This window comes from Salvelinus alpinus, chromosome 26 (genome assembly GCF_045679555.1).
Source record: "Salvelinus alpinus chromosome 26, SLU_Salpinus.1, whole genome shotgun sequence".
Classification (NCBI taxonomy): Eukaryota; Metazoa; Chordata; class Actinopteri; order Salmoniformes; family Salmonidae; genus Salvelinus; species Salvelinus alpinus.
Window position 1 is genome coordinate 1,304,325 of NC_092111.1, and position 20,367 is coordinate 1,324,691.

Genomic DNA, 20,367 nt, shown 5'->3' on the forward strand with positions numbered 1-20,367 from the left:
TCATGTAACAATGACAAGCAACTTTCATGTAACACTGATGTCACAATGTCAGATGAAAACAAATGACATGACTTACTTTCAGAGGAGCAGCGTAGCACACAATTGATGCACACAAACAAAGCTGTGGGAAGTTTCCTTGAAGCCAATACAGAGGATAAAGAAAAACAACAACTTAAAATGTACCTCATGGCCAGTACGGGGATCGAACCCACGACCTTGGCATTATTAGCACCACGCACTAACCAACTGAGCTAACCGGCCGCTTGCGACTGATCAAAAATTTTAGGATGCACAGAGCCTCGGCCAGTGCTGGCGCGTAAACGAACAAGTCCACTAACAGCATAGCCTGACAAGACTGGACCCTCTTGGTTGCTCCTTGTGGCAAATCATGGAGGCTGGGGAATTAGCTCAAATGGTAGAGTGCTTGCTTAGCATGCGAGAGGTAGTGGGATCGATGCCCACATTCTCCAAAAAACACATTTTTTTGTGGATCCAAGAACGCTCCAGTTCACACTTCATGCAGCTTTGTCTAACGACAACCTACTGTCATGTAACAATGACAAGCAACTTTCATGTAACACTGATGTCACAATGTCAGATGAAAACGAATGACATGACTTACTTTCAGAGGAGCAGCGTAGCACACAATTGATGCACACAAACCAAGCTGTGGGAAGTTTTCTTGAAGCCAATACAGAGGATAAAGAAAAACAACAACTTAAAATGTACCTCATGGCCAGTACGGGGATCGAACCCACGACCTTGGCATTATTAGCACCACGCACTAACCAACTGAGCTAACCGGCCGCTTGCGACTGATCAACATTTTTAGGATGCACAGAGCCTCGGCCAGTGCTGGCGCGTAAACAAACAAGTCCACTAACAGCATAGCCTGACAAGACTGGACCCTCTTGGTTGCTCCTTGTGGCAAATCATGGAGGCTGGGGAATTAGCTCAAATGGTAGAGTGCTTGCTTAGCATGCGAGAGGTAGTGAGATCGATGCCCACATTCTCCAGAAATCAACTTTTTTTTGTGGATCCAAGAACGCTCCAGTTCACACTTCATGAGGCTTTGTCTAACGACAACCTACTGTCATGATGTCACAATGTCAGATGAAAAAGAATGACATGCCTTACAGAGGAGCAGCGTAGCATACACAATTGATGCCCACAAACAAAGCTGAGGGAAGTTTCCTTGAAGCCAAAACAGAGGATAAAGATAGAACAACAATTAATGCCGAAACCCAGGATCGAACCAGGGACCTTTAGATCTTCAGTCTAACGCTCTCCCAACTGAGATATTTCAGCAAGTCACTAAAACTAATTATGTGGCACACTTGACCATACACATGCAAGTGACTCACAATTTTGACACTGAAAATGAACCTCATGGCCAGTACGGGGATCAAACCCATAACCTTGGCGTTATTAGCAGCACGCTCTAACCAATTGAGCTAACCGGCCACTTGCAACAGAGCAAAAATTTTAGGATGCACAGAGCCTCGGCCAGTGCTGGCGAGTAAACGAACAAGTCCACCAACAGCATAGCCTGACAAGACTGGACCCTCTTGGTTGCTTCCTGTGGCAAATAAAGAAGGATGGGGAATTAGCTCAAATGGTAGCGTGCTTGCTTAGCATGTGATAGATAGTGGGATCGATGCCCACATTCTCCAAAAATCAATTTTTTTTGAGGATCCAAGAACGTTCCAGTTCACACTTCATGCAGCTTTGTCTAATGACAACCTACTGTCATGTAACAATGACAAGCAACTTTCATGTAACACTGATGTCACAATGTCAGATGAAAACAAATGACATGACTTACTTTCAGAGGAGTAGCGTAGCACACAATTGATGCACACAAACAAAGCTGTGGGAAGTTTCCTTGAAGCCAATACAGAGGATAAAGAAAAACAACAACTTAAAATGTACCTCATGGCCAGTACGGGGATCAAACCCACGACCTTGGCATTATTAGCACCACGCACTAACCAACTGAGCTAACCGGCCGCTTGCAACTGATCAAAATTTTTAGGATGCACAGAGTCTCGGCCAGTGCTGGCGCGTAAACGAACAAGTCCACTAACAGCATAGCCTGACAAGACTGGACCCTCTTGGTTGCTCCTTGTGGCAAATCATGGAGGCTGGGGAATTAGCTCAAATGGTAGAGTGCTTGCTTAGCATGCGAGAGGTAGTGGGATCGATGCCCACATTCTCCAAAAAACACATTTTTTTGTGGATCCAAGAACGCTCCAGTTCACACTTCATGCAGCTTTGTCTAACGACAACCTACTGTCATGTAACAATGACAAGCAACTTTCATGTAACACTGATGTCACAATGTCAGATGAAAACGAATGACATGACTTACTTTCAGAGGAGCAGCGTAGCACACAATTGATGCACACAAACCAAGCTGTGGGAAGTTTCCTTGAAGCCAATACAGAGGATAAAGAAAAACAACAACTTAAAATGTACCTCATGGCCAGTACGGGGATCGAACCCACGACCTTGGCATTATTAGCACCACGCACTAACCAACTGAGCTAACCGGCCGCTTGCAACTGAGCATCATTTTTTGGATGCACAGAGCCTCGGCCAGTGCTGGCGCGTAAACAAACAAGTCCACTAACAGCATAGCCTGACAAGACTGGACCCTCTTGGTTGCTCCTTGTGGCAAATCATGGAGGCTGGGGAATTAGCTCAAATGGTAGAGTGCTTGCTTAGCATGCGAGAGTTAGTGGGATCGATGCCCACATTCTCCAAAAAACACCTTTTTTTGTGGATCCAAGAACGCTCCAGTTCACACTTCATGCAGCTTTGTCTAACGACAACCTACTGTCATGTAACAATGACAAGCAACTTTCATGTAACACTGATGTCACAATGTCAGATGAAAACGAATGACATGACTTACTTTCAGAGGAGCAGCGTAGCACACAATTGATGCACACAAACAAAGCTGTGGGAAGATTCCTTGAAGCCAATGCAGAGGATTTAGAAAAACAACAACTTAAAATGCACCTCATGGCCAGTACGGGGATAGAACCAACGACCTTGGCGTTATTAAGACCACGCTCTATCCAACTGAGCTAACCGGCCGCTTGCAACGGAGCAACATTTTTAGGAGGCACAGAGCCTCGGCCAGTGCTGGCGCGTAAACGAACAAGTCCACCAACAGCATAGCCTGACAAGACTGGACCCTCTTGGTTGCTTCCTGTGGCAAATAAATAAGGCTGGGGAATTAGCTCAAATGGTAGCGTGCTTGCTTAGCATGTGATAGGTAGTGGGATCGATGCCCACATTCTCCAAAAATCAACTTATTTTGTGGATCCAAGAACGCTCCAGTTCACACTTCATGCAGCTTTGTCTAACGACAACCTACTGTCATGATGTCACAATGTCAGATGAAAAAGAATGACATGCCTTACAGAGGAGCAGCGTAGCATACACAATTGATGCCCACAAACAAAGCTGAGGGAAGTTTCCTTGAAGCCAAAACAGAGGATAAAGATAGAACAACAACTAATGCCGAAACCCAGGATCGAACCAGGGACCTTTAGATCTTCAGTCTAACGCTCTCCCAAATGAGATATTTCAGCAAGTCACTAAAACTAATTATGTGGCACACTTGACCATACACATGCAAGTGACTCACAATTTTGACACTGCAAATGAACCTCATGGCCAGTACGGGGATCAAACCCATAACCTTGGCGTTATTAGCAGCACGCTCTAACCAATTGAGCTAACCGGCCACTTGCAACAGAGCAAAATTTTTAGGATGCACAGAGCCTCGGCCAGTGCTGGCGAGTAAACGAACAAGTCCACCAACAGCATAGCCTGACAAGACTGGACCCTCTTGGTTGCTTCCTGTGGCAAATAAAGAAGGCTGGGGAATTAGCTCAAATGGTAGCGTGCTTGCTTAGCATGTGATAGGTAGTGGGATCGATGCCCACATTCTCCAAAAAACAACTTTTTTTGTGGATCCAAGAACGCTCCAGTTCACACTTCATGCAGCTTTGTCTAACGACAACCTACTGTCATGTAACAATGACAAGCAACTTTCATGTAACACTGATGTCACAATGTCAGATGAAAACAAATGACATGACTTACTTTCAGAGGAGTAGCGTAGCACACAATTGATGCACACAAACAAAGCTGTGGGAAGTTTCCTTGAAGCCAATACAGAGGATAAAGAAAAACAACAACTTAAAATGTACCTCATGGCCAGTACGGGGATCGAACCCACGACCTTGGCATTATTAGCACCACGCACTAACCAACTGAGCTAACCGGCCGCTTGCAACTGATCAACATTTTTAGGATGCACAGAGCCTCGGCCAGTGCTGGCGCGTAGACGAACAAGTCCACTAACAGCATAGCTTGACAAGACTGGACCCTCTTGGTTGCTCCTTGTGGCAAATCATGGAGGCTGGGGAATTAGCTCAAATGGTAGAGTGCTTGCTTAGCATGCGAGAGGTAGTGGGATCGATGCCCACATTCTCCAAAAAACAACTTTTTTTGTGGATCCAAGAACGCTCCAGTTCACACTTCATGCAGCTTTGTCTAACGACAACCTACTGTCATGTAACAATGACAAGCAACTTTCATGTAACACTGATGTCACAATGTCAGATGAAAACTAATGACATGACTTACTTTCAGAGGAGCAGCGTAGCACACAATTGATGCACACAAACCAAGCTGTGGGAAGTTTCCTTGAAGCCAATACAGAGGATAAAGAAAAACAACAACTTAAAATGTACCTCATGGCCAGTACGGGGATCGAACCCACGACCTTGGCATTATTAGCACCACGCACTAACCAACTGAGCTAACCGGCCGCTTGCGACTGATCAAAATTTTTAGGATGCACAGAGCCTCGGCCAGTGCTGGCGCGTAAACGAACAAGTCCACTAACAGCATAGCCTGACAAGACTGGACCCTCTTGGTTGCTCCTTGTGGCAAATCATGGAGGCTGAGCCTCGGCCAGTGCCGGCAAGAACGCTCCAGTTCACACTTCATGCAGCTTTGTCTCGGTTTCGGCATTAGTTGTTGTTTTTCTTTATCCTCTGCATTGGCTTCAAGGAAACTTCCCACAGCTTTGTTTGTGTGCATCAATTGTGTGCTACGCTGCTCCTCTGAAAGTAAGTCATGTCATTCGTTTTCATCTGACATTGTGACATCAGTGTTACATGAAAGTTGCTTGTCATTGTTACATGACAGTAGGATGTCGTTAGACAAAGCTGCATGAAGTGTGAACTGGAGCGTTCTTGGATCAATTGTGTGTGCTACGCTGCTCCTCAGAAAGTAAGTCATGTCATTCTTTTTCATCTGACATTGTGACATCAGTGTTACATCAAAGTTGCTTGTCATTGTTACATGACAGTAGGTTGTCCTTAGACAAAGCTGCATGAATTGTGAACTGGAACGTTCTTGGATCCTCAAAAAAATAATGTTTTTTGGAGAATGTGGGCATCGATCCCCCTACCTCTCGCATGCTAAGTAAGCACTTAAACATTGGAGCTAATTCCCCAGCCTTATTGTTTTTGACTCAAGGAGCAACCAAGAGGTTCCAGTCTTGTCAGGCTATGCTGTTGGTGGACTTGTTAGTTTTACGCGCCAGCACTGGCCGAGGCTCTGTGCATCCTAAAAATGTTGGTCCGTAGCAAGCGGCCGGTTAGCTCAGTTGGTTAGAGTGAGGTGCTAAGAACGCCAAGGTCGTGGGTTCGATCCCCGTACAGGCCTTGATGGAAATTTTGAGTGTCAAAATTGTGAGTCACTTGCATGTGTATGGTCAAATGTGCTACAGAATTACTTTTAGCGACTTGCCGAAATAGCTCAGTTGGGAGAGCCTTAGACTGAAGTCATAAAGATTTCTGTTTCGGTCCTGGTTTTTGGCATTAGTTGTTGTTTTTCTTTATCCTCTGCATTGGCTTCAAGGAAACTTCCCACAGCTTTGTTTGTGGGCATCAATTGTGTGTGCTACGCTGCTCCTTTGAAAGTAAGTCAATTGTGACATCAGTTTCACATGAAAGTTGCTTGTCATTGATATATGACAGTAGGTTGTCGTTAGACAAAGCTGCATGAAGTGTGAACTAGAGCTTTCTTGAATTAAAAAAAAATGTGTTTTTTGGAGAATGTGGGCATCGTTCCCACTACCTCTCGCATGCAAAGCAAGCACTCTACCATTTGAGCTAATTCCCCAGCCTTTTTGATTTGCCACAAGAAGCAATCAAGAAGATCCAGTTTTGTCAGGCTATGCTGTTGGTGGACTTGTTAGTTTACGAGCCAGCACTGACCGAGGCTCTGTGCATCCTAAAAACTGAGCTCCATAGCAAGCGGCCGGTTAGCTCAGTTGGTTAGAATGTGGTGCTAATAATGCTTAGGTCGTGCTTTTGATCCCCATACTGGCCATGAGGTACATTTTGAGTGTCAAAATTGTGAGTCACTTGCATGTGTATGGTCAAGTGTGCAACAGAATTAATTTTAGTAACTTGCCGAAATAGCTCAGTTGGGAGAGCGTTTAACTGAAGTCATAAAGGTTCCTGTTTCTCTCCTGGTTTAAGGCATTAGTTTTTTCTTTATCCTCTGCATTGGCTTCAAGGAAACTTCCCACAGCTTTGTTTGTGGCCATCAATTGTGTGTGCTACGCTGCTCCTCTGAAAGTAAGTCATGTCATTCTTTTTCATCTGACATTGTGACATCAGTGTTACATGAAAGTTGCTTGTCATTGTTACATGACAGTAGGTTGTCGTTAGACAAAGCTGCATGAAGTGTGAACTAGAGCATTCTTGGATAAACAAAAAAAGGTGTTTTTTTGAGAATGTGGGCATCGTTCCCACTACCTCTCGCATGCATAGCAAGCACTCTACCATTTGAGCTAATTCCCCAACATTTTTGATTTGCCACAAGGAGCAATCAAGAGGGTCCAGTCTTGTCAGGCTATGCTGTTGGTGGACTTGTTAGTTTACGCGCCAGCACTGACAGAGGCTCTGTGCATCCTAAAAACTGAGCTCCGTAGCAAGCGGCCGGTTAGCTCAGTTGGTTAGAGTGTGGTGCTAATAATGCTTAGGTCTTGCTTTTGATCCCCATACTGGCCATGAGGTACATTTTGAGTGTCAAAATTGTGAGTCACTTGCATGTGTATGGTCAAGTGTGCAACAGAATTACTTTTAGAGACTTGCCGAAATAGCTCAGTTGGGAGAGCGTTTAACTGAAGTCATAAAGGTTCCTGTTTCTCTCCCGGTTTTCGGCATTCGTTTTTTCTTTATCCTCTGCATTGGCTTCAAGGAAACTTCCCACAGCTTTTTTTGTGGGCATCAATTGTGTGTGCTACGCTGCTCCTCAGAAAGTAAGTCATGTAATTATTTTTCATCTGACATTGTGACATCAGTGTTACATGAAAGTTGCTTGTCATTGTTACATGACAGTAGGTTGTCGTTAGACAAAGCTGCATGAAGTGTGAACTGGAGCGTTCTTGGATCCACAAAAAAATGTGTTTTTTGGAGAATGTGGGCATCGATCCCAATACCTCTCACATGCTAAGCAAGCACTCTACCAGTTTCTACAACTTAATTGAAGCCACCTGGGGTAAATTACATTGATTGGACATGATTTGGAAAGGCACACACCTGTCTTTCTAAGGTCCCATAGTTGACAGTGTATGTCAGAGCAAAGACCAGGCCATGAGGTCTGCGCGCTGCTGTGTTTTGGCCACATCATCCTAAATGCGAACATCATCCTAAAAATGAAATTAGAAAGAAATTAGGTGGTGTTTTTTCTCTTACAGTAATGTTAAAATATGCTATTTTATCTGGTTCTGTTATATAGAATACAGTGCCTTCAGAAAGTATTGAGACCCCTTGACTTTTTCCACATTTTGTTACGTTACAGCTTTATTCTAAAATTGATTTTTTTAAATTATAACCTTCAGCAATCTACACACAATACACCATAATGACAAACTGTTTTTATTTTATTTTAGCAAATGTATTAAAAATAATGAACAGAAATATCTTGTTCAGACCCCTTTGCTATGAGACTCGAAATTGATCTCAGGTGCATCCTGTTTCCATTGATCATCCTTGAGATGTTTCTACAACTTGATTGGAGTCCACCTGTGGTAAATTCACTTGATTGGACATGATTTGGAAAGGCACACACCTGTCTATATAAAGTCCCACAGTTGATAGTGCATGTCAGAGCAAAAACCAAGCCATGAGGTCGAAGGAATTATCTGTGGAGCTCTCGACTGTGTCGAGGCACAGATCTGGAGAAGGGAACCGAAAAAATTATGCAGCATTGAAGGTCCCCAAGAACACAGTGGCCTCCATCATTCTTAAATGGAAGAAGTTTCAAACCACCAAGGCTGTTCCTAGAGCTGGCCGCCTGGCCAAACTGAGCAATCAGGGGAGAAGGGCCTTGGTCAGGGAAGTGACCAAGAACCAGATGGTCCGTCTGACAGAGCTCTAGAGTTCCTCTGTGGAGATGGGAGAAACTTCCAAAAGGACAACCACCTCTGCAGCAAGCCACCAATCAGGCCTTTATGGTAGAGTGGCCAGACGGAAGCCACTCAATAAAAGGCACATGACAGCCCGCTTGGAGTTTGCCAAAAGGCACCTGAAGACTCTCAGACCATGAGAAACAAGATTATCTGGTCTGATGAAACCAAGATTGAACTCTTTGGCCTGAATGCCAAGCGTCACGTCGGGAGGAAACCTGGCACCATCCCAACGGTGAAGCATGGTGGTGGCAGCATCATGTTTTGGGGATGTTTATCAGCAGTAGGGACTGGGAGACTAGTCAGGATCCAGGCAAAGATTAACAGAGCGAAGTACAGCAATATCCTTGATGAAAACCTGCTCCAGAGTGCTCGGGACCTCAGACTGGGGTGAAGGTTCACCTTCCAACAGGACAACAACCCAATAATGAACAGAAATATCTTGTTCAGACCCCTTTGCTATGAGACTATGGCTATGATCTCAGGTGCATACTGTTTCCATTGATCATCCTTGAGATGTTTCTACAACTTGATTGGAGTCCACCTGTGATAAATTCACTTGATTGGACATGATTTGGAAAGGCACACACCTGTCTATATAAAGTCCCACAGTTGATAGTGCATGTCAGAGCAAAAACCAAGCCATGAGGTCGAAGGAATTATCCGTGGAGCTCTCGACTGTGTCGAGGCACAGATCTGGAGAAGGGAACCGAAAAAATTATGCAGCATTGAAGGTCCCCAAGAACACAGTGGCCTCCATCATTCTTAAATGGAAGAAGTTTCAAACCACCAAGGCTGTTCCTAGAGCTGGCCGCCTGGCCAAACTGAGCAATCAGGGGAGAAGGGCCTTGGTCAGGGAGATGACCAAGAACCCAACGGTCACTCTGACAGAGCTCCAGAGTTCCTCTGTGGAGATGGGAGAACCTTCCAGAAGGACAACCACCTTTGCAACACCCCACCAATCAAGCCTTAATGGTAGAGTGGCCAGAAGTCAGCCACTTATTAGTAAAAGGCACATGACAGCTCGCTTGGAGTTTGCCAAAAGGCACCTAAAGGACTCTCAGACCATGAGAAACAAGATTCTCTGGTCTGATGAAACAAAGATTGGACACTTTGGCCTGAATGCCAAGCGTCACGTCTGGAGGAAACCTGGCACCATCCCTACGGTGAAGCATGGTGGTGGCAGCATCATGCTGTGGGGATGTTTTTCAGCAGTAGGGACTGGGGGACTAGTCAGGATGGAGGGAACTATGAATGGAGGAAAGTACAGAGAGATCCTTGATGAAAACCTGCTCCAGAGCACTTAGGAGATCAGACTGTGGTGAAAGTTCACCTTCCAACAGGACAACAACCCTAAGCACACAGCCAAGACAATGCAGGAGTGGCTTCGGGACAAGTCTTTGAATGTCCGTGCGTGGCCCAGCCAGAGCCCAGACTATGCACGGAGGCTCCCCATCCAACCTGACAGAGCTTGAGAGGATCTGCAGAGAAGAATGGGAGAAACTCCCCAAATCAGGTGTGCCAAGATTGTAGCTTCATACCCAAGAAGATTCGAGGCTGTAATCCCTGCAAAGGTTCAACAAAGTACTGAGTAAAGGGTCTGAATACCGATGTAAATGTGATATATTTTGACACCAAAAAAAACAACGTTTTTGCTTCGTCACTATGCGGTATTGTGTGTAGATTGACGAGGGGGGGAAACGATTTAATCAATTTTAGAATAAGGCTGTAACGTAACAAAATGTCGAAAAAGTCAAGGGGTCTGAATACTTTCCGAATGCACTGTAGATCACTGGCTAGGCCTACTACAGGGTTATTTTGTACTGTGTTTGTACAGCAGTAGCAATTTGTTATGTAACGTATCTGATTCATTGAATTGCAATAAATTCTTATTGAGGCCACTCTTTTCACTAAGAGTTAACGTTTATTGCGCATGCTGCGACTACTGCAGTCCTTCTCACCCCCGCCCCTTTATTTTACAGTAGGCTATAGCAGAGACCCCTGAATCGACAGAATTTCCGAGGCTATTGCGATTCGGTAAAGGAAGGGTGGGAGACATCTGGGCGCTCGTGGGTCACATTAGCGCAGAATTTGGAACGGTGTGTGCACTTTCATGGTCGTTTACATTTAATTTCCTTAAATTTCAATTTCTCTCTTCCATTTGGACTCATTTTTCTATTGTTAACGGCTATAGCCTCACGCGCGTGCGTCCAGTTTCAATAATCTTCTTGCGCAAACCCGATGGCACATTAGGGTTTATTCTATCTAAATACGCTGATCAGCCAGGAGTTATGAATTTCTATTTTGCAGTATTTGCCTTCATGGCACCGTGCATTTTTGTTATAGTAACGGTAGGGGTATCATGTATAATTCATCGAAGGAGGCAGAGTCGGCTTTGAAAACGCTCACTTCTATGATGGACGCTCTGGTTCGTATCAGTGTAAGTAATTCTATACTGTCTGTGGTCTGTGTTAACATGTTTTGTTGTTTTCCCGTTGTAGTCTATTCTAGTCTATGACATTTTATAGGCTAAATTTGATGCTGCTCAGGTGTCTGATTTGCCCGCATTTTCCACCTGTCGGACCACCCTTATTACATCATAATTTGGTCTATACCCTCACAACATTCAAGCCCAATAACCATTCATGCCATTCCAACATTTAACACGGCTCAATGTAACACATTGATATATATATATTTTATACGGGCCTTTTCTATAGGCTATTTCTAGAAAATATATAGGCTCTTTCTCCTCAACCTGCCCATCATCACCCTATTCTTCTACCTCGAATGTGGTAATTAATTCGTTATGTTAGCCTAAATAGTATTAAACCTAGACATTAAAGAAACAGATATGTGTGTTTTAAATAACACTGGTAGCCAATACAAAATCAGAATCAGGTTGCTTGCTGTCTTGTGATGTTTGAGAACAAAATGTCGTACACCCATGTCGTATTGTGAATGTTTACGACTTCCCATTAGGCTACCATTTAAAATGTCCATTCAATTTTCCTGCATTTTTTTTAAATATCAAGCTGCGTCCAAATATGTTGAAGCCTTCCAAATGTATTGAACCACTTAGGTAGGCCTATCATAGGCTTAACGAATGTTGGTGCACATTTCTGAGACAAAACTATAAGGTGCTTTATAATGGCTTGTGTAAAAACATGTAAACCTTATTGTTTTCCAACTGCAACATTATACAAACTCGAAACAAAAAGAGAAACCATGCAAATAAATACCACACTTTGTGGAGCTCCTGGAATAAGCAGGAACAAGGGATGCTCATTACCATGGAGACGGGATTCAGGCCAGGCCCATGGAGGCCTTTTGCTGCAGAGGGGGAGATAAGGCCAAAAAAGGAATGGCTATGGGTACGAATTCTCTGGAACCCTGCACATGTGTGAGATTCTCTACTTTACACGAAAGGAAAGATTCACCAATGTTTTATGTTATATTGTTTTGGTGCATCTCTGAGCGATGTTCTATCAGTTCCCAGAGTCATTTCATGCTTTCATGTGTATCTGAGCTCTTGCCACTGTTCACATGTGGCAAAACGCATCATACCGTCTGTTTTTCTATATTTTGAAAGGGATATATCTTGAAAACTGGATTGCTGACATGCAAAACATTTTGGGACTGTATCAACAGTTGATGAATGAAACAAATACCAAAATTTAGTTTGAGTGGAATTGTCCTTTAAGCCTTGTGCACACCAACTGCTGTGAACTGTATGCGTTCTGGCGGAAGTCCATGCATTTCAATGGGAGGCAATCTGCACTGCTGCGACTCATCTGCTGGACTAGGTTGTGGTGCGTGCAGTGTGTCGCATGTGTTGGGATTTTTTCCCAACTTGTGGGTCGCTTTGCCATGCCGTATCAGAAACAAAAGTAGATGAACCACAGAAGGTGCTGTGTGCGAAGATTGTTCTCTGAACGTTCTGAGAACACGACTTTAAATAGAACCACGAGGAAACCTCCAGGGAACGCGATGCTGAAGTACTGAAATTCCCATCTCAGAAACATACAGTATGGCTTTCTGAACATTATGTGCCAGCTGGGTATCCTGTACCCTTCACAGAACATTGTGGGAAGGTTGTAAGCAAAATAACCATAGGACAACCACACGCTCACCTAAGAAACATATGGTTCTCAGAACGTTATGTTCTGGCTGGGTTGTATCATTTTCTTCATGTCATAAAAATTGCCCAGGGTTCTTATTTCTGCTGTACAGAGGCTACATAGTCATGTCAATACATTTGGTTGAGGGTTCAGAAGAGGGTGAGTAAAGAGAAAAAATGTGAAGGGAGGGGAGAGTGAGCAGCAGTTATATATAAAAACAGAGTTGCTGCGGATCTTACTTTTCCAGAACTTCGCTCCCATCAGCCAAGGCGCCGAAGCCTCTGTACATGTGCCGGACCCCTCACAGTCTCAATCCACTCCACTTGTAGAGAACAGGATACCGAACGGTGCTCGCTTAATAAAGTTAGATCAAAGCTGAATCAATGGCCGTGTTCGAGAGCATATCAAAACGACTGCAGACGACTGCCGACTGACTCATTATTATTTGTAGATCAGTCAGTCACAATTTACCCATGATACATTGCGGTTTTGATCCTTTCGAACACGGACAATGTCTGCATGATCACATGTTGTTTGTTACATTACAGCCTTATTCTAAAATTCATTAAAAGTGTTTTTCCTTCATCAATGTACACACAATAACTCATAATGGCAAAGCAACAAAAAAAAAGAAGACATTTTTGTAAATTTATTACAAATGAAAAACTGATATCACATTTACATAAGTATTCAGACCCTTTACTCAGTACTTTGTTGAAGCACCTTTGGCAGCGATTACAGCATCAAGTCTTCTTGGGTATGATGCTACGCTTAGCACACCTGTATTTGGGGAGTTTCTCCAATTCTTCTCTGCAGATCCTCTCAAGCCCTGTCAGGGTGGATGGGGAGCGTTGCTGCACAGCTACTTTCAGGTCTCTCCAGAGATGTTCAATTGGATTCAAGTCCGGGCTCTGGCTGGGCCACTCAAGGACATTTAGAGACTTGTCCCGAAGCCACTCCTGTGTTGTCTTGGCTGTGTGCTTAGGGTTGTTGTCCTGTTGGAAGGTGAACCTTCACCCCAGTCTGAGGTCCCGAGCACTCTGGAGCAGGTTTTCATCAAGGATATTGCTGTACTTCGCTCTGTTAATCTTTGCCTGGATCCTGACTAGTCTCCCAGTCCCTACTGCTGATAAACATCCCCAAAACATGATGCTGCCACCACCATGCTTCACCGTTGGGATGGTGCCAGGTTTCCTCCCGACGTGACGCTTGGCATTCAGGCCAAAGAGTTCAATCTTGGTTTCATCAGACCAGATAATCTTGTTTCTCATGGTCTGAGAGTCTTCAGGTGCCTTTTGGCAAACTCCAAGCGGGCTGTCATGTGCCTTTTATTGAGTGGCTTCCGTCTGGCCACTCTACCATAAAGGCCTGATTGGTGGCTTGCTGCAGAGGTGGTTGTCCTTTTGGAAGTTTCTCCCATCTCCACAGAGGAACTCTAGAGCTCTGTCAGACGGACCATCTGGTTCTTGGTCACTTCCCTGACCAAGGCCCTTCTCCCCTGATTGCTCAGTTTGGCCAGGCGGCCAGCTCTAGGAACAGCCTTGGTGGTTTGAAACTTCTTCCATTTAAGAATGATGGAGGCCACTGTGTTCTTGGGGACCTTCAATGCTGCATAATTTTTTCGGTTCCCTTCTCCAGATCTGTGCCTCGACACAGTCGAGAGCTCCACAGATAATTCCTTCGACCTCATGGCTTGGTTTTTGCTCTGACATGCACTATCAACTGTGGGACTTTATATAGACAGGTGTGTGCCTTTCCAAATCATGTCCAATCAAGTGAATTTACCACAGGTGGACTCCAATCAAGTTGTAGAAACATCTCAAGGATGATCAATGGAAACAGGATGCACCTGAGATCAATTTCGAGTCTCATAGCAAAGGGGTCTGAACAAGATATTTCTGTTCATTATTTTTAATACATTTGCTAAAATAAAATAAAAACAGTTTGTCATTATGGTGTATTGTGTGTAGATTGCTGAAGGTTATAATTTAAAAAAATCAATTTTAGAATAAAGCTGTAACGTAACAAAATGTGGAAAAAGTCAAGGGGTCTCAATACTTTCTGAAGGCACTGTATTCTATATAACAGAACCAGATAAAATAGCATATTTTAACATTACTGTAAGAGAAAAAACACCACCTAATTTCTTTCTAATTTCATTTTTAGGATGATGTTCGCATTTAGGATGATGTGGCCAAAACACAGCAGCGCGCAAGGTGCAACTAGGCATAATATGTTCTTTGATTGAAACTAAACACAGGAAGGCTATGCTGCAGTTTGTTAACACCATCTTCTCAAAAAATTTGCTCACTGCACATAATTCAAAAGAACACTGTAGGCTACTTCGAAACCGAAGCGGCCTATGACCTATAAGAAGATCTAAATGCATATCCCCATGAAACTGATTGGTATGCAGATGCTGCATGGACGTTTCACCGGTAAAGTTTGAAGAATTGTCATTCACGATTGACAGTGGAAAATGTGAAGGGAGGTTCCCGACAAGTAGAGCAGAGAATGTGAGCAAAGTAGACGATCCCAGGGACCCACAGCCTGGATACACAGCAATGTCCTAAAAATAATGTGTGCGTAAAATAGCACAAGCTCTGCACAGAATGTGATTAGGATCTTTAGCTCTGGGTTAAGAGGTTTCCAAGGGGGCGGAATGGGGCCTTACCTTTGGATCTGCAGCCTCGGCCAAGAAACACCAGGGTACTAGAAGATTGCACAGCGTGGTAGTCTACACTAGTAACCTAGTTATCAAAAAAGAAAACAATGACTGAATTCACTCTTTTGACGCACTAGGCTATATCAATAGGAATTAAAAGGGAGTCTTTGGGAGTGTTCGAGGGGCGCCTTCCATAGTGTGTTGCATTATAGGGCTAAAAGTTGTCCGACTTGCGACTGCATGAACTTTACAAAAACCATGTGATCAAAGGTCATGAGGTATTGAATGCAGTTGACTGAAAAGTTCTGCAGTTGCTCATCACCAACTTCATCCTGCAGCCCTCACCTGCATTGTGGGAGGCTCTATTGTCAACCAATCATTAAGGTGTTTTTGTTTTACCAGATGTGACTGAAACAGGAACCAACTTTGCCGCAATTCATGTATGCATTAGATATGTACAATACAATGTGGTATTTGAGGCTCTCTCTCACCAAATGATAGCACAATGTACTGTACACACATATATTTACAGTTTGTGAGTGTGTGATATGGGGGTTGGAGACATTACAACGAAAAACTTTTATAAACAATGGCAACGCTACCATGTTGCAGTGAGCCCTGCTGTTGGAAAACCACATCAGTGTCCAGCTTTCGGCTGTCGCAGATTAACCTCCCCCGACTTCACTCCTCGACTTTTGTCTACAGTCGGTTGCTTTCACCTTAGTACTGAATGTGCCATTAAAATAATTTGCATCTCACAAATCCTGAGCAGTGAGTTGAGGACCAATCAAATGAGGTTCCATCACTCTAGCAAAGAATGTGCCATCATCCCGTCATTCTACGTTCATAAGAGTTGTGTTCTTTACTACACTTTTATGACCTGTATAATGTGTCAGAAAAATATCCCAATGGTTCATGCCTTCAAAACAAGAGTTGCCATGTCAGTTACCTGTGTGATATCATCGGTCTGACTAAACTGTTATCAATTTAACATGTCTATTCTGCGTGTGGTAAGGTCTTACAACATCTGTACATACGTACAATGTAAGTATCTTAACTCGATCACTCTACTGTCGTGGAGAATTTTCCTGCTGTCTACTGTAAATTGCCGCAGTAGATTTGCCGTGGTAATATTTGATTTATATTGTAAGGAATGCTTGTCAAATATACTGAACAAAAATATAAAACGCAACATGCAACAATTTCATTGATTTACTGAGTTACAGTTCATATGAGGAAATCAGTCAATTGAAATAAATAAATGAGGCCCTTATCTATGGATTTCACATGACTGGAAATACAGATATGCATCTGTTGGTTACACATACCTTAACAAAATGGGCCTCAGGATCTCGTCCCGGTATTTTTGTGCATTCAAATTGCCATCGATAAAATGCAATTGTGTTCGTTTTCCGTAGCTTATGCCTGCCCATACCATAACCCCACCGCCACCATGGGACACTCTGTTCACAACGTTGACGTCAGCAAACCACTCGCCCACACGACGCCATACATGTGGTCTGCGGTTGTGAGGCCAAATTCTCTAACATGACGTTGGAGGTGGCTTATGGTAGAGAAATTATCTTTCAATTCTCTGTTCACAGGTCTGGTAGACATTCCTTGCTCCCTCATGAGCAAAAACATGAGACCTGTGGCATTGTGTTGTGTGACAAAACTGCACATTTTAGAGTGGCCTTTTATTGTCCCCAGCACAAGGCGCATCTGTGTAATGATCATGCTGTTTAATCAGCTTCTTGATTTGCCACAGCTGTCAGGTGGATGGATTATCTTGGCAAATGAGAAATGCTCACTAACAGAGAAGTGAACAAATTTGTGCACAAAATTTCAGTGTAGATAAATCGCCCTGAGTCTGTTAAAAAAGGACTAAGTTGTTCCGAAACAATACCAACCAGAGGGCGAACATACAGTAACTTGAAAGACTTTGGTGGCAAGCAGGACTAACGTTAAGGTAACATAGTGTTAGGTTCTAATTCTCAGAGTAAAAACTCAACGGACATTATGAAAGCTTAACCAACAAACTAACTGGCTAGCGACATCGAGACACAAATGAGAGACCACTTCACTCTGAACATTTTACTCGCCCTAGCAGAGCTGGTTAGGCTGTTTTCATGTTATCCAGAGCGTTGGTGACTGTGCTTCTGGCAACAATTTAATAATGATTTTTTGCCAACGTTTACTGACACCGGCCATATTCAACGGGTGTTGAGCGTTCGTAAATTCATCAGTAAATTCATCAGTAAATTCATCTGGCACACTCAGGCGAGAGTACTCTGAAATCAGAGTAAATAGCCAGAGTGAATTTATGTCCATTGAGAACGCACGACGACTATACCACTTAGCTAAGAATTAAGTGATTTATCAAGTCAATAAACATTGGGTAGTTAGATATCATATAGTTAATAAACTGGCAATTAGTAGCCAACTAACATTAGGTAGCTAGCTAGCGATGCACCCCGTATTATCGGCATATTAAACAGCGTCTAAGAAATATATTACCTTCAACAGTGTTATCTTGTGATCAAGCCATCAATGTTTTGTGATTATTGGTGTCGTAAAAATGTTAGCTAATGGGTTAGCAATTAGCATGTTTGACATTTCAGTGGAAATACTACTACTATCAGTGGTAAGCGGTGTATTATCGGCATACGGTCCCCAGTTAATGGCCACCTTAATATTTTGTTCAATTACAAGATATATCTGTTTAATTTTGTTCAAAAAAAGAGACACCAACATTGTATCCGAAGTGTTTACTAGATAGTTGACTAGTTCCCCCTCCGATGTTGGGGGAAAATTTGCTAACATACCAGTAGTTAAAGCAATGAATTTGTATCCGCTCTCGTCGGACTTCGGCTGCATATTTTCCGCCATTTATTCAAATGTGAAAACGTTGTGAAGCCACGCCCATTTTCTGAAGAATTGCATTATTGGCCCTAAAAGCACGGGAAATAGTGTCCACTGCTTGTTTACCTCGTATTTTGGCGAATGTAGCACGACATCCGGGAACTTTTGGCATATTAACTCTATCCATACTATGACCAATTAGCATACTACATACTTAATTTATGTCACAAATAGTATGGTTAGTATGAGTATACAAACACAGCTCAGGTCTTTTTGAGGTGTTTTGACTGATTTCATGTCAATGCTAATATGGCAAAAAAAATTGCCCCATAGTTGCTAAAAAAACTACCCGTCTATGCTTTAGTGAGAAAGTGTTCAGATCAGGTGGAACTACATGTACCCACCCCCAAAATGAATATTTATGAACAATTACCCCCATCCACAACTTCTCACCTGAATGTATTTTTTTTAAACATTTGAAGCGGTTGGGCAAAGGCTGCAATTGCGGTTGAGACTTACCCTTTAACCTTTGAGTTGTTTCTGTTTTAACGCTGTAACCACACGGAATTGATGCGTCAAAAATAGATGCGTCAAAAATAGATGTTCATCCATGAGTCAAAGGGCATATATCACTGGTATTAATAATTTATTCTGCCTATTGCTTTCCTTCAACATACAATACCAGTCAAAAGTTTGGACACACCTACTCATTCAAGGGTTTTTCCTTATTTTTACTGTTTTCTACATTGTAGAATAATAGTGAAGACATCAAAACTATGAAATAACACATGGAATCATGTAGCAACCAAAAAAGTGTTAAACAAATCAAAATATATTTGAGATTTTAGATTCTTCAAAGTAGCCACCCTTTGCCTTGATGACAGCTTTGCATCAGCTATCTGTACATACATACTTACTTACTCAGTCCTCTTCATTCCAAAGCAGAACATAAGGCATTCCAAATGTAAGCTACTTGCCTAGTAGCCTACTTATAATAGTTTCCACCCCCAGGATCACCATCAGTCACAGACACCAGAGCACAGCCCACACCTCTGGAAGCCTCCCTGGGAGCCCTCATCATGACAATCCACAAGCACGCTGGCAGTGGAGATGCCAAGACCCTCATTAAGAAAGAGCTAACCAACCTCATCAAGGCTAAGCTGCCAAACATTGCAGGGGTGAGTCATTGCAACACCTCGGGCCAGTTTCCCAGACACCGATTAAGCCTATAGTCCTGGACTAAAAAGCACTTTAAATAATGAAAATCCATTGAGCATGCTTTTTTTAAAGTCCAGGACTAGCCTTAATTTGTGCCTGGGAAACCGCTCCCTTATGAGATAGAAAATGCTATTCTAATGCTATTTTTTATTGTTGAAGATGCAGTCCGGGATCTTAAGCACTTACAAATTCGTAACATATTTTACGAATTGGAATTTGCAGGACGCAACATATCATAGGAAATGGATGACGTAGTCCACCATTTTTTTTCAGGGACCCGTTTTTGCTCCTGAGCACTACTTTCAAAACTACTGACTGAAATTATAAAAAAATCTCTGGAGCATCACTTTAAATGTGTCATGATTTTAAGAATAAAATCCACTTGAAATGAAGTTTTATTGAACTTTGACTGATTCTATATTGCAGTCCTAGCCATTCGGTGTGAATGACAATTAAATACAGAAATCCTAATATATTGTGTCTTTCTTGTGATCCTATATTACATTGACATAAGCAGAAGGGTGGTCCTGAAGTGGGGCACCTGATGACAATGCTGGACCAGGACGCTGACGGCTCCATGAGCTTCAAGAAGTACATCACCTTGATTGGATCCCTAACATGTGCAACTGTGCCCTAGCGGGAAAATGCCAGCTTCCATCTGCTTTGTACAGTGTATTACATTACACTCGTGCACCCCAGTACATAATTGGAAATGTATCATTTGATTCAATGCAATTCCCCCCTTCTGCAAATCAAATATGTATCTGTTCAGATTTTTGGACTCTGGATAAGCTACCAACATTCTCATCTCCGGAGCATTTAAAAAACTCCAATATTTCCCTTTGGATCATGGCACTTGCTTTCATGACTGTTACTTAAGTCAGCAAGTTGTGCGATAAGCCTGCTCACTGCTGCGTGTGTTGGTGGCTTGATGGCGCATGTTTTGATAGGCCTACCATGAACCCATGTGATCCATATCTATTAAAACAGCT

General features: G+C 43.0%; 1 protein-coding gene and 3 non-coding genes across 5 annotated transcripts; 2 read left to right on the top strand and 2 right to left on the bottom strand.

Annotated features, from left to right (window-relative positions):
- Positions 1-1,235: 1,235 nt before the first annotated feature.
- Positions 1,236-1,308, bottom strand: trnaf-gaa (transfer RNA phenylalanine (anticodon GAA)). The gene has a single exon. It is a non-coding gene; the product is annotated as a tRNA-Phe (tRNA).
- A 2,221-nt stretch (positions 1,309-3,529) lies between these two features.
- On the bottom strand, positions 3,530-3,602 carry trnaf-gaa (transfer RNA phenylalanine (anticodon GAA)). The gene has a single exon. It is a non-coding gene; the product is annotated as a tRNA-Phe (tRNA).
- A 2,078-nt stretch (positions 3,603-5,680) lies between these two features.
- Positions 5,681-5,754, top strand: trnal-aag (transfer RNA leucine (anticodon AAG)). Its single transcript has one exon. It is a non-coding gene; the product is annotated as a tRNA-Leu (tRNA).
- A 4,016-nt stretch (positions 5,755-9,770) lies between these two features.
- On the top strand, positions 9,771-20,132 carry LOC139554413 (protein S100-A6-like). 2 transcript variants are annotated; one of them, XM_071367163.1, is made up of 3 exons: positions 9,771-10,025; positions 19,169-19,335; positions 19,893-20,132. In XM_071367163.1, the coding sequence occupies exons 1-3, from the start codon at positions 9,914-9,916 to the stop codon at positions 20,010-20,012; spliced, it is 399 nt and encodes a 132-aa protein (XP_071223264.1). In that variant the 5' UTR covers positions 9,771-9,913; the 3' UTR covers positions 20,013-20,132. The 2 variants fall into 2 exon arrangements, 1 of the variants encoding a protein (XP_071223264.1); XR_011670841.1 differs by lacking the exon at positions 9,771-10,025 and adding an exon at positions 10,487-10,949.
- The last annotated feature ends 235 nt before the right edge of the window (positions 20,133-20,367 follow it).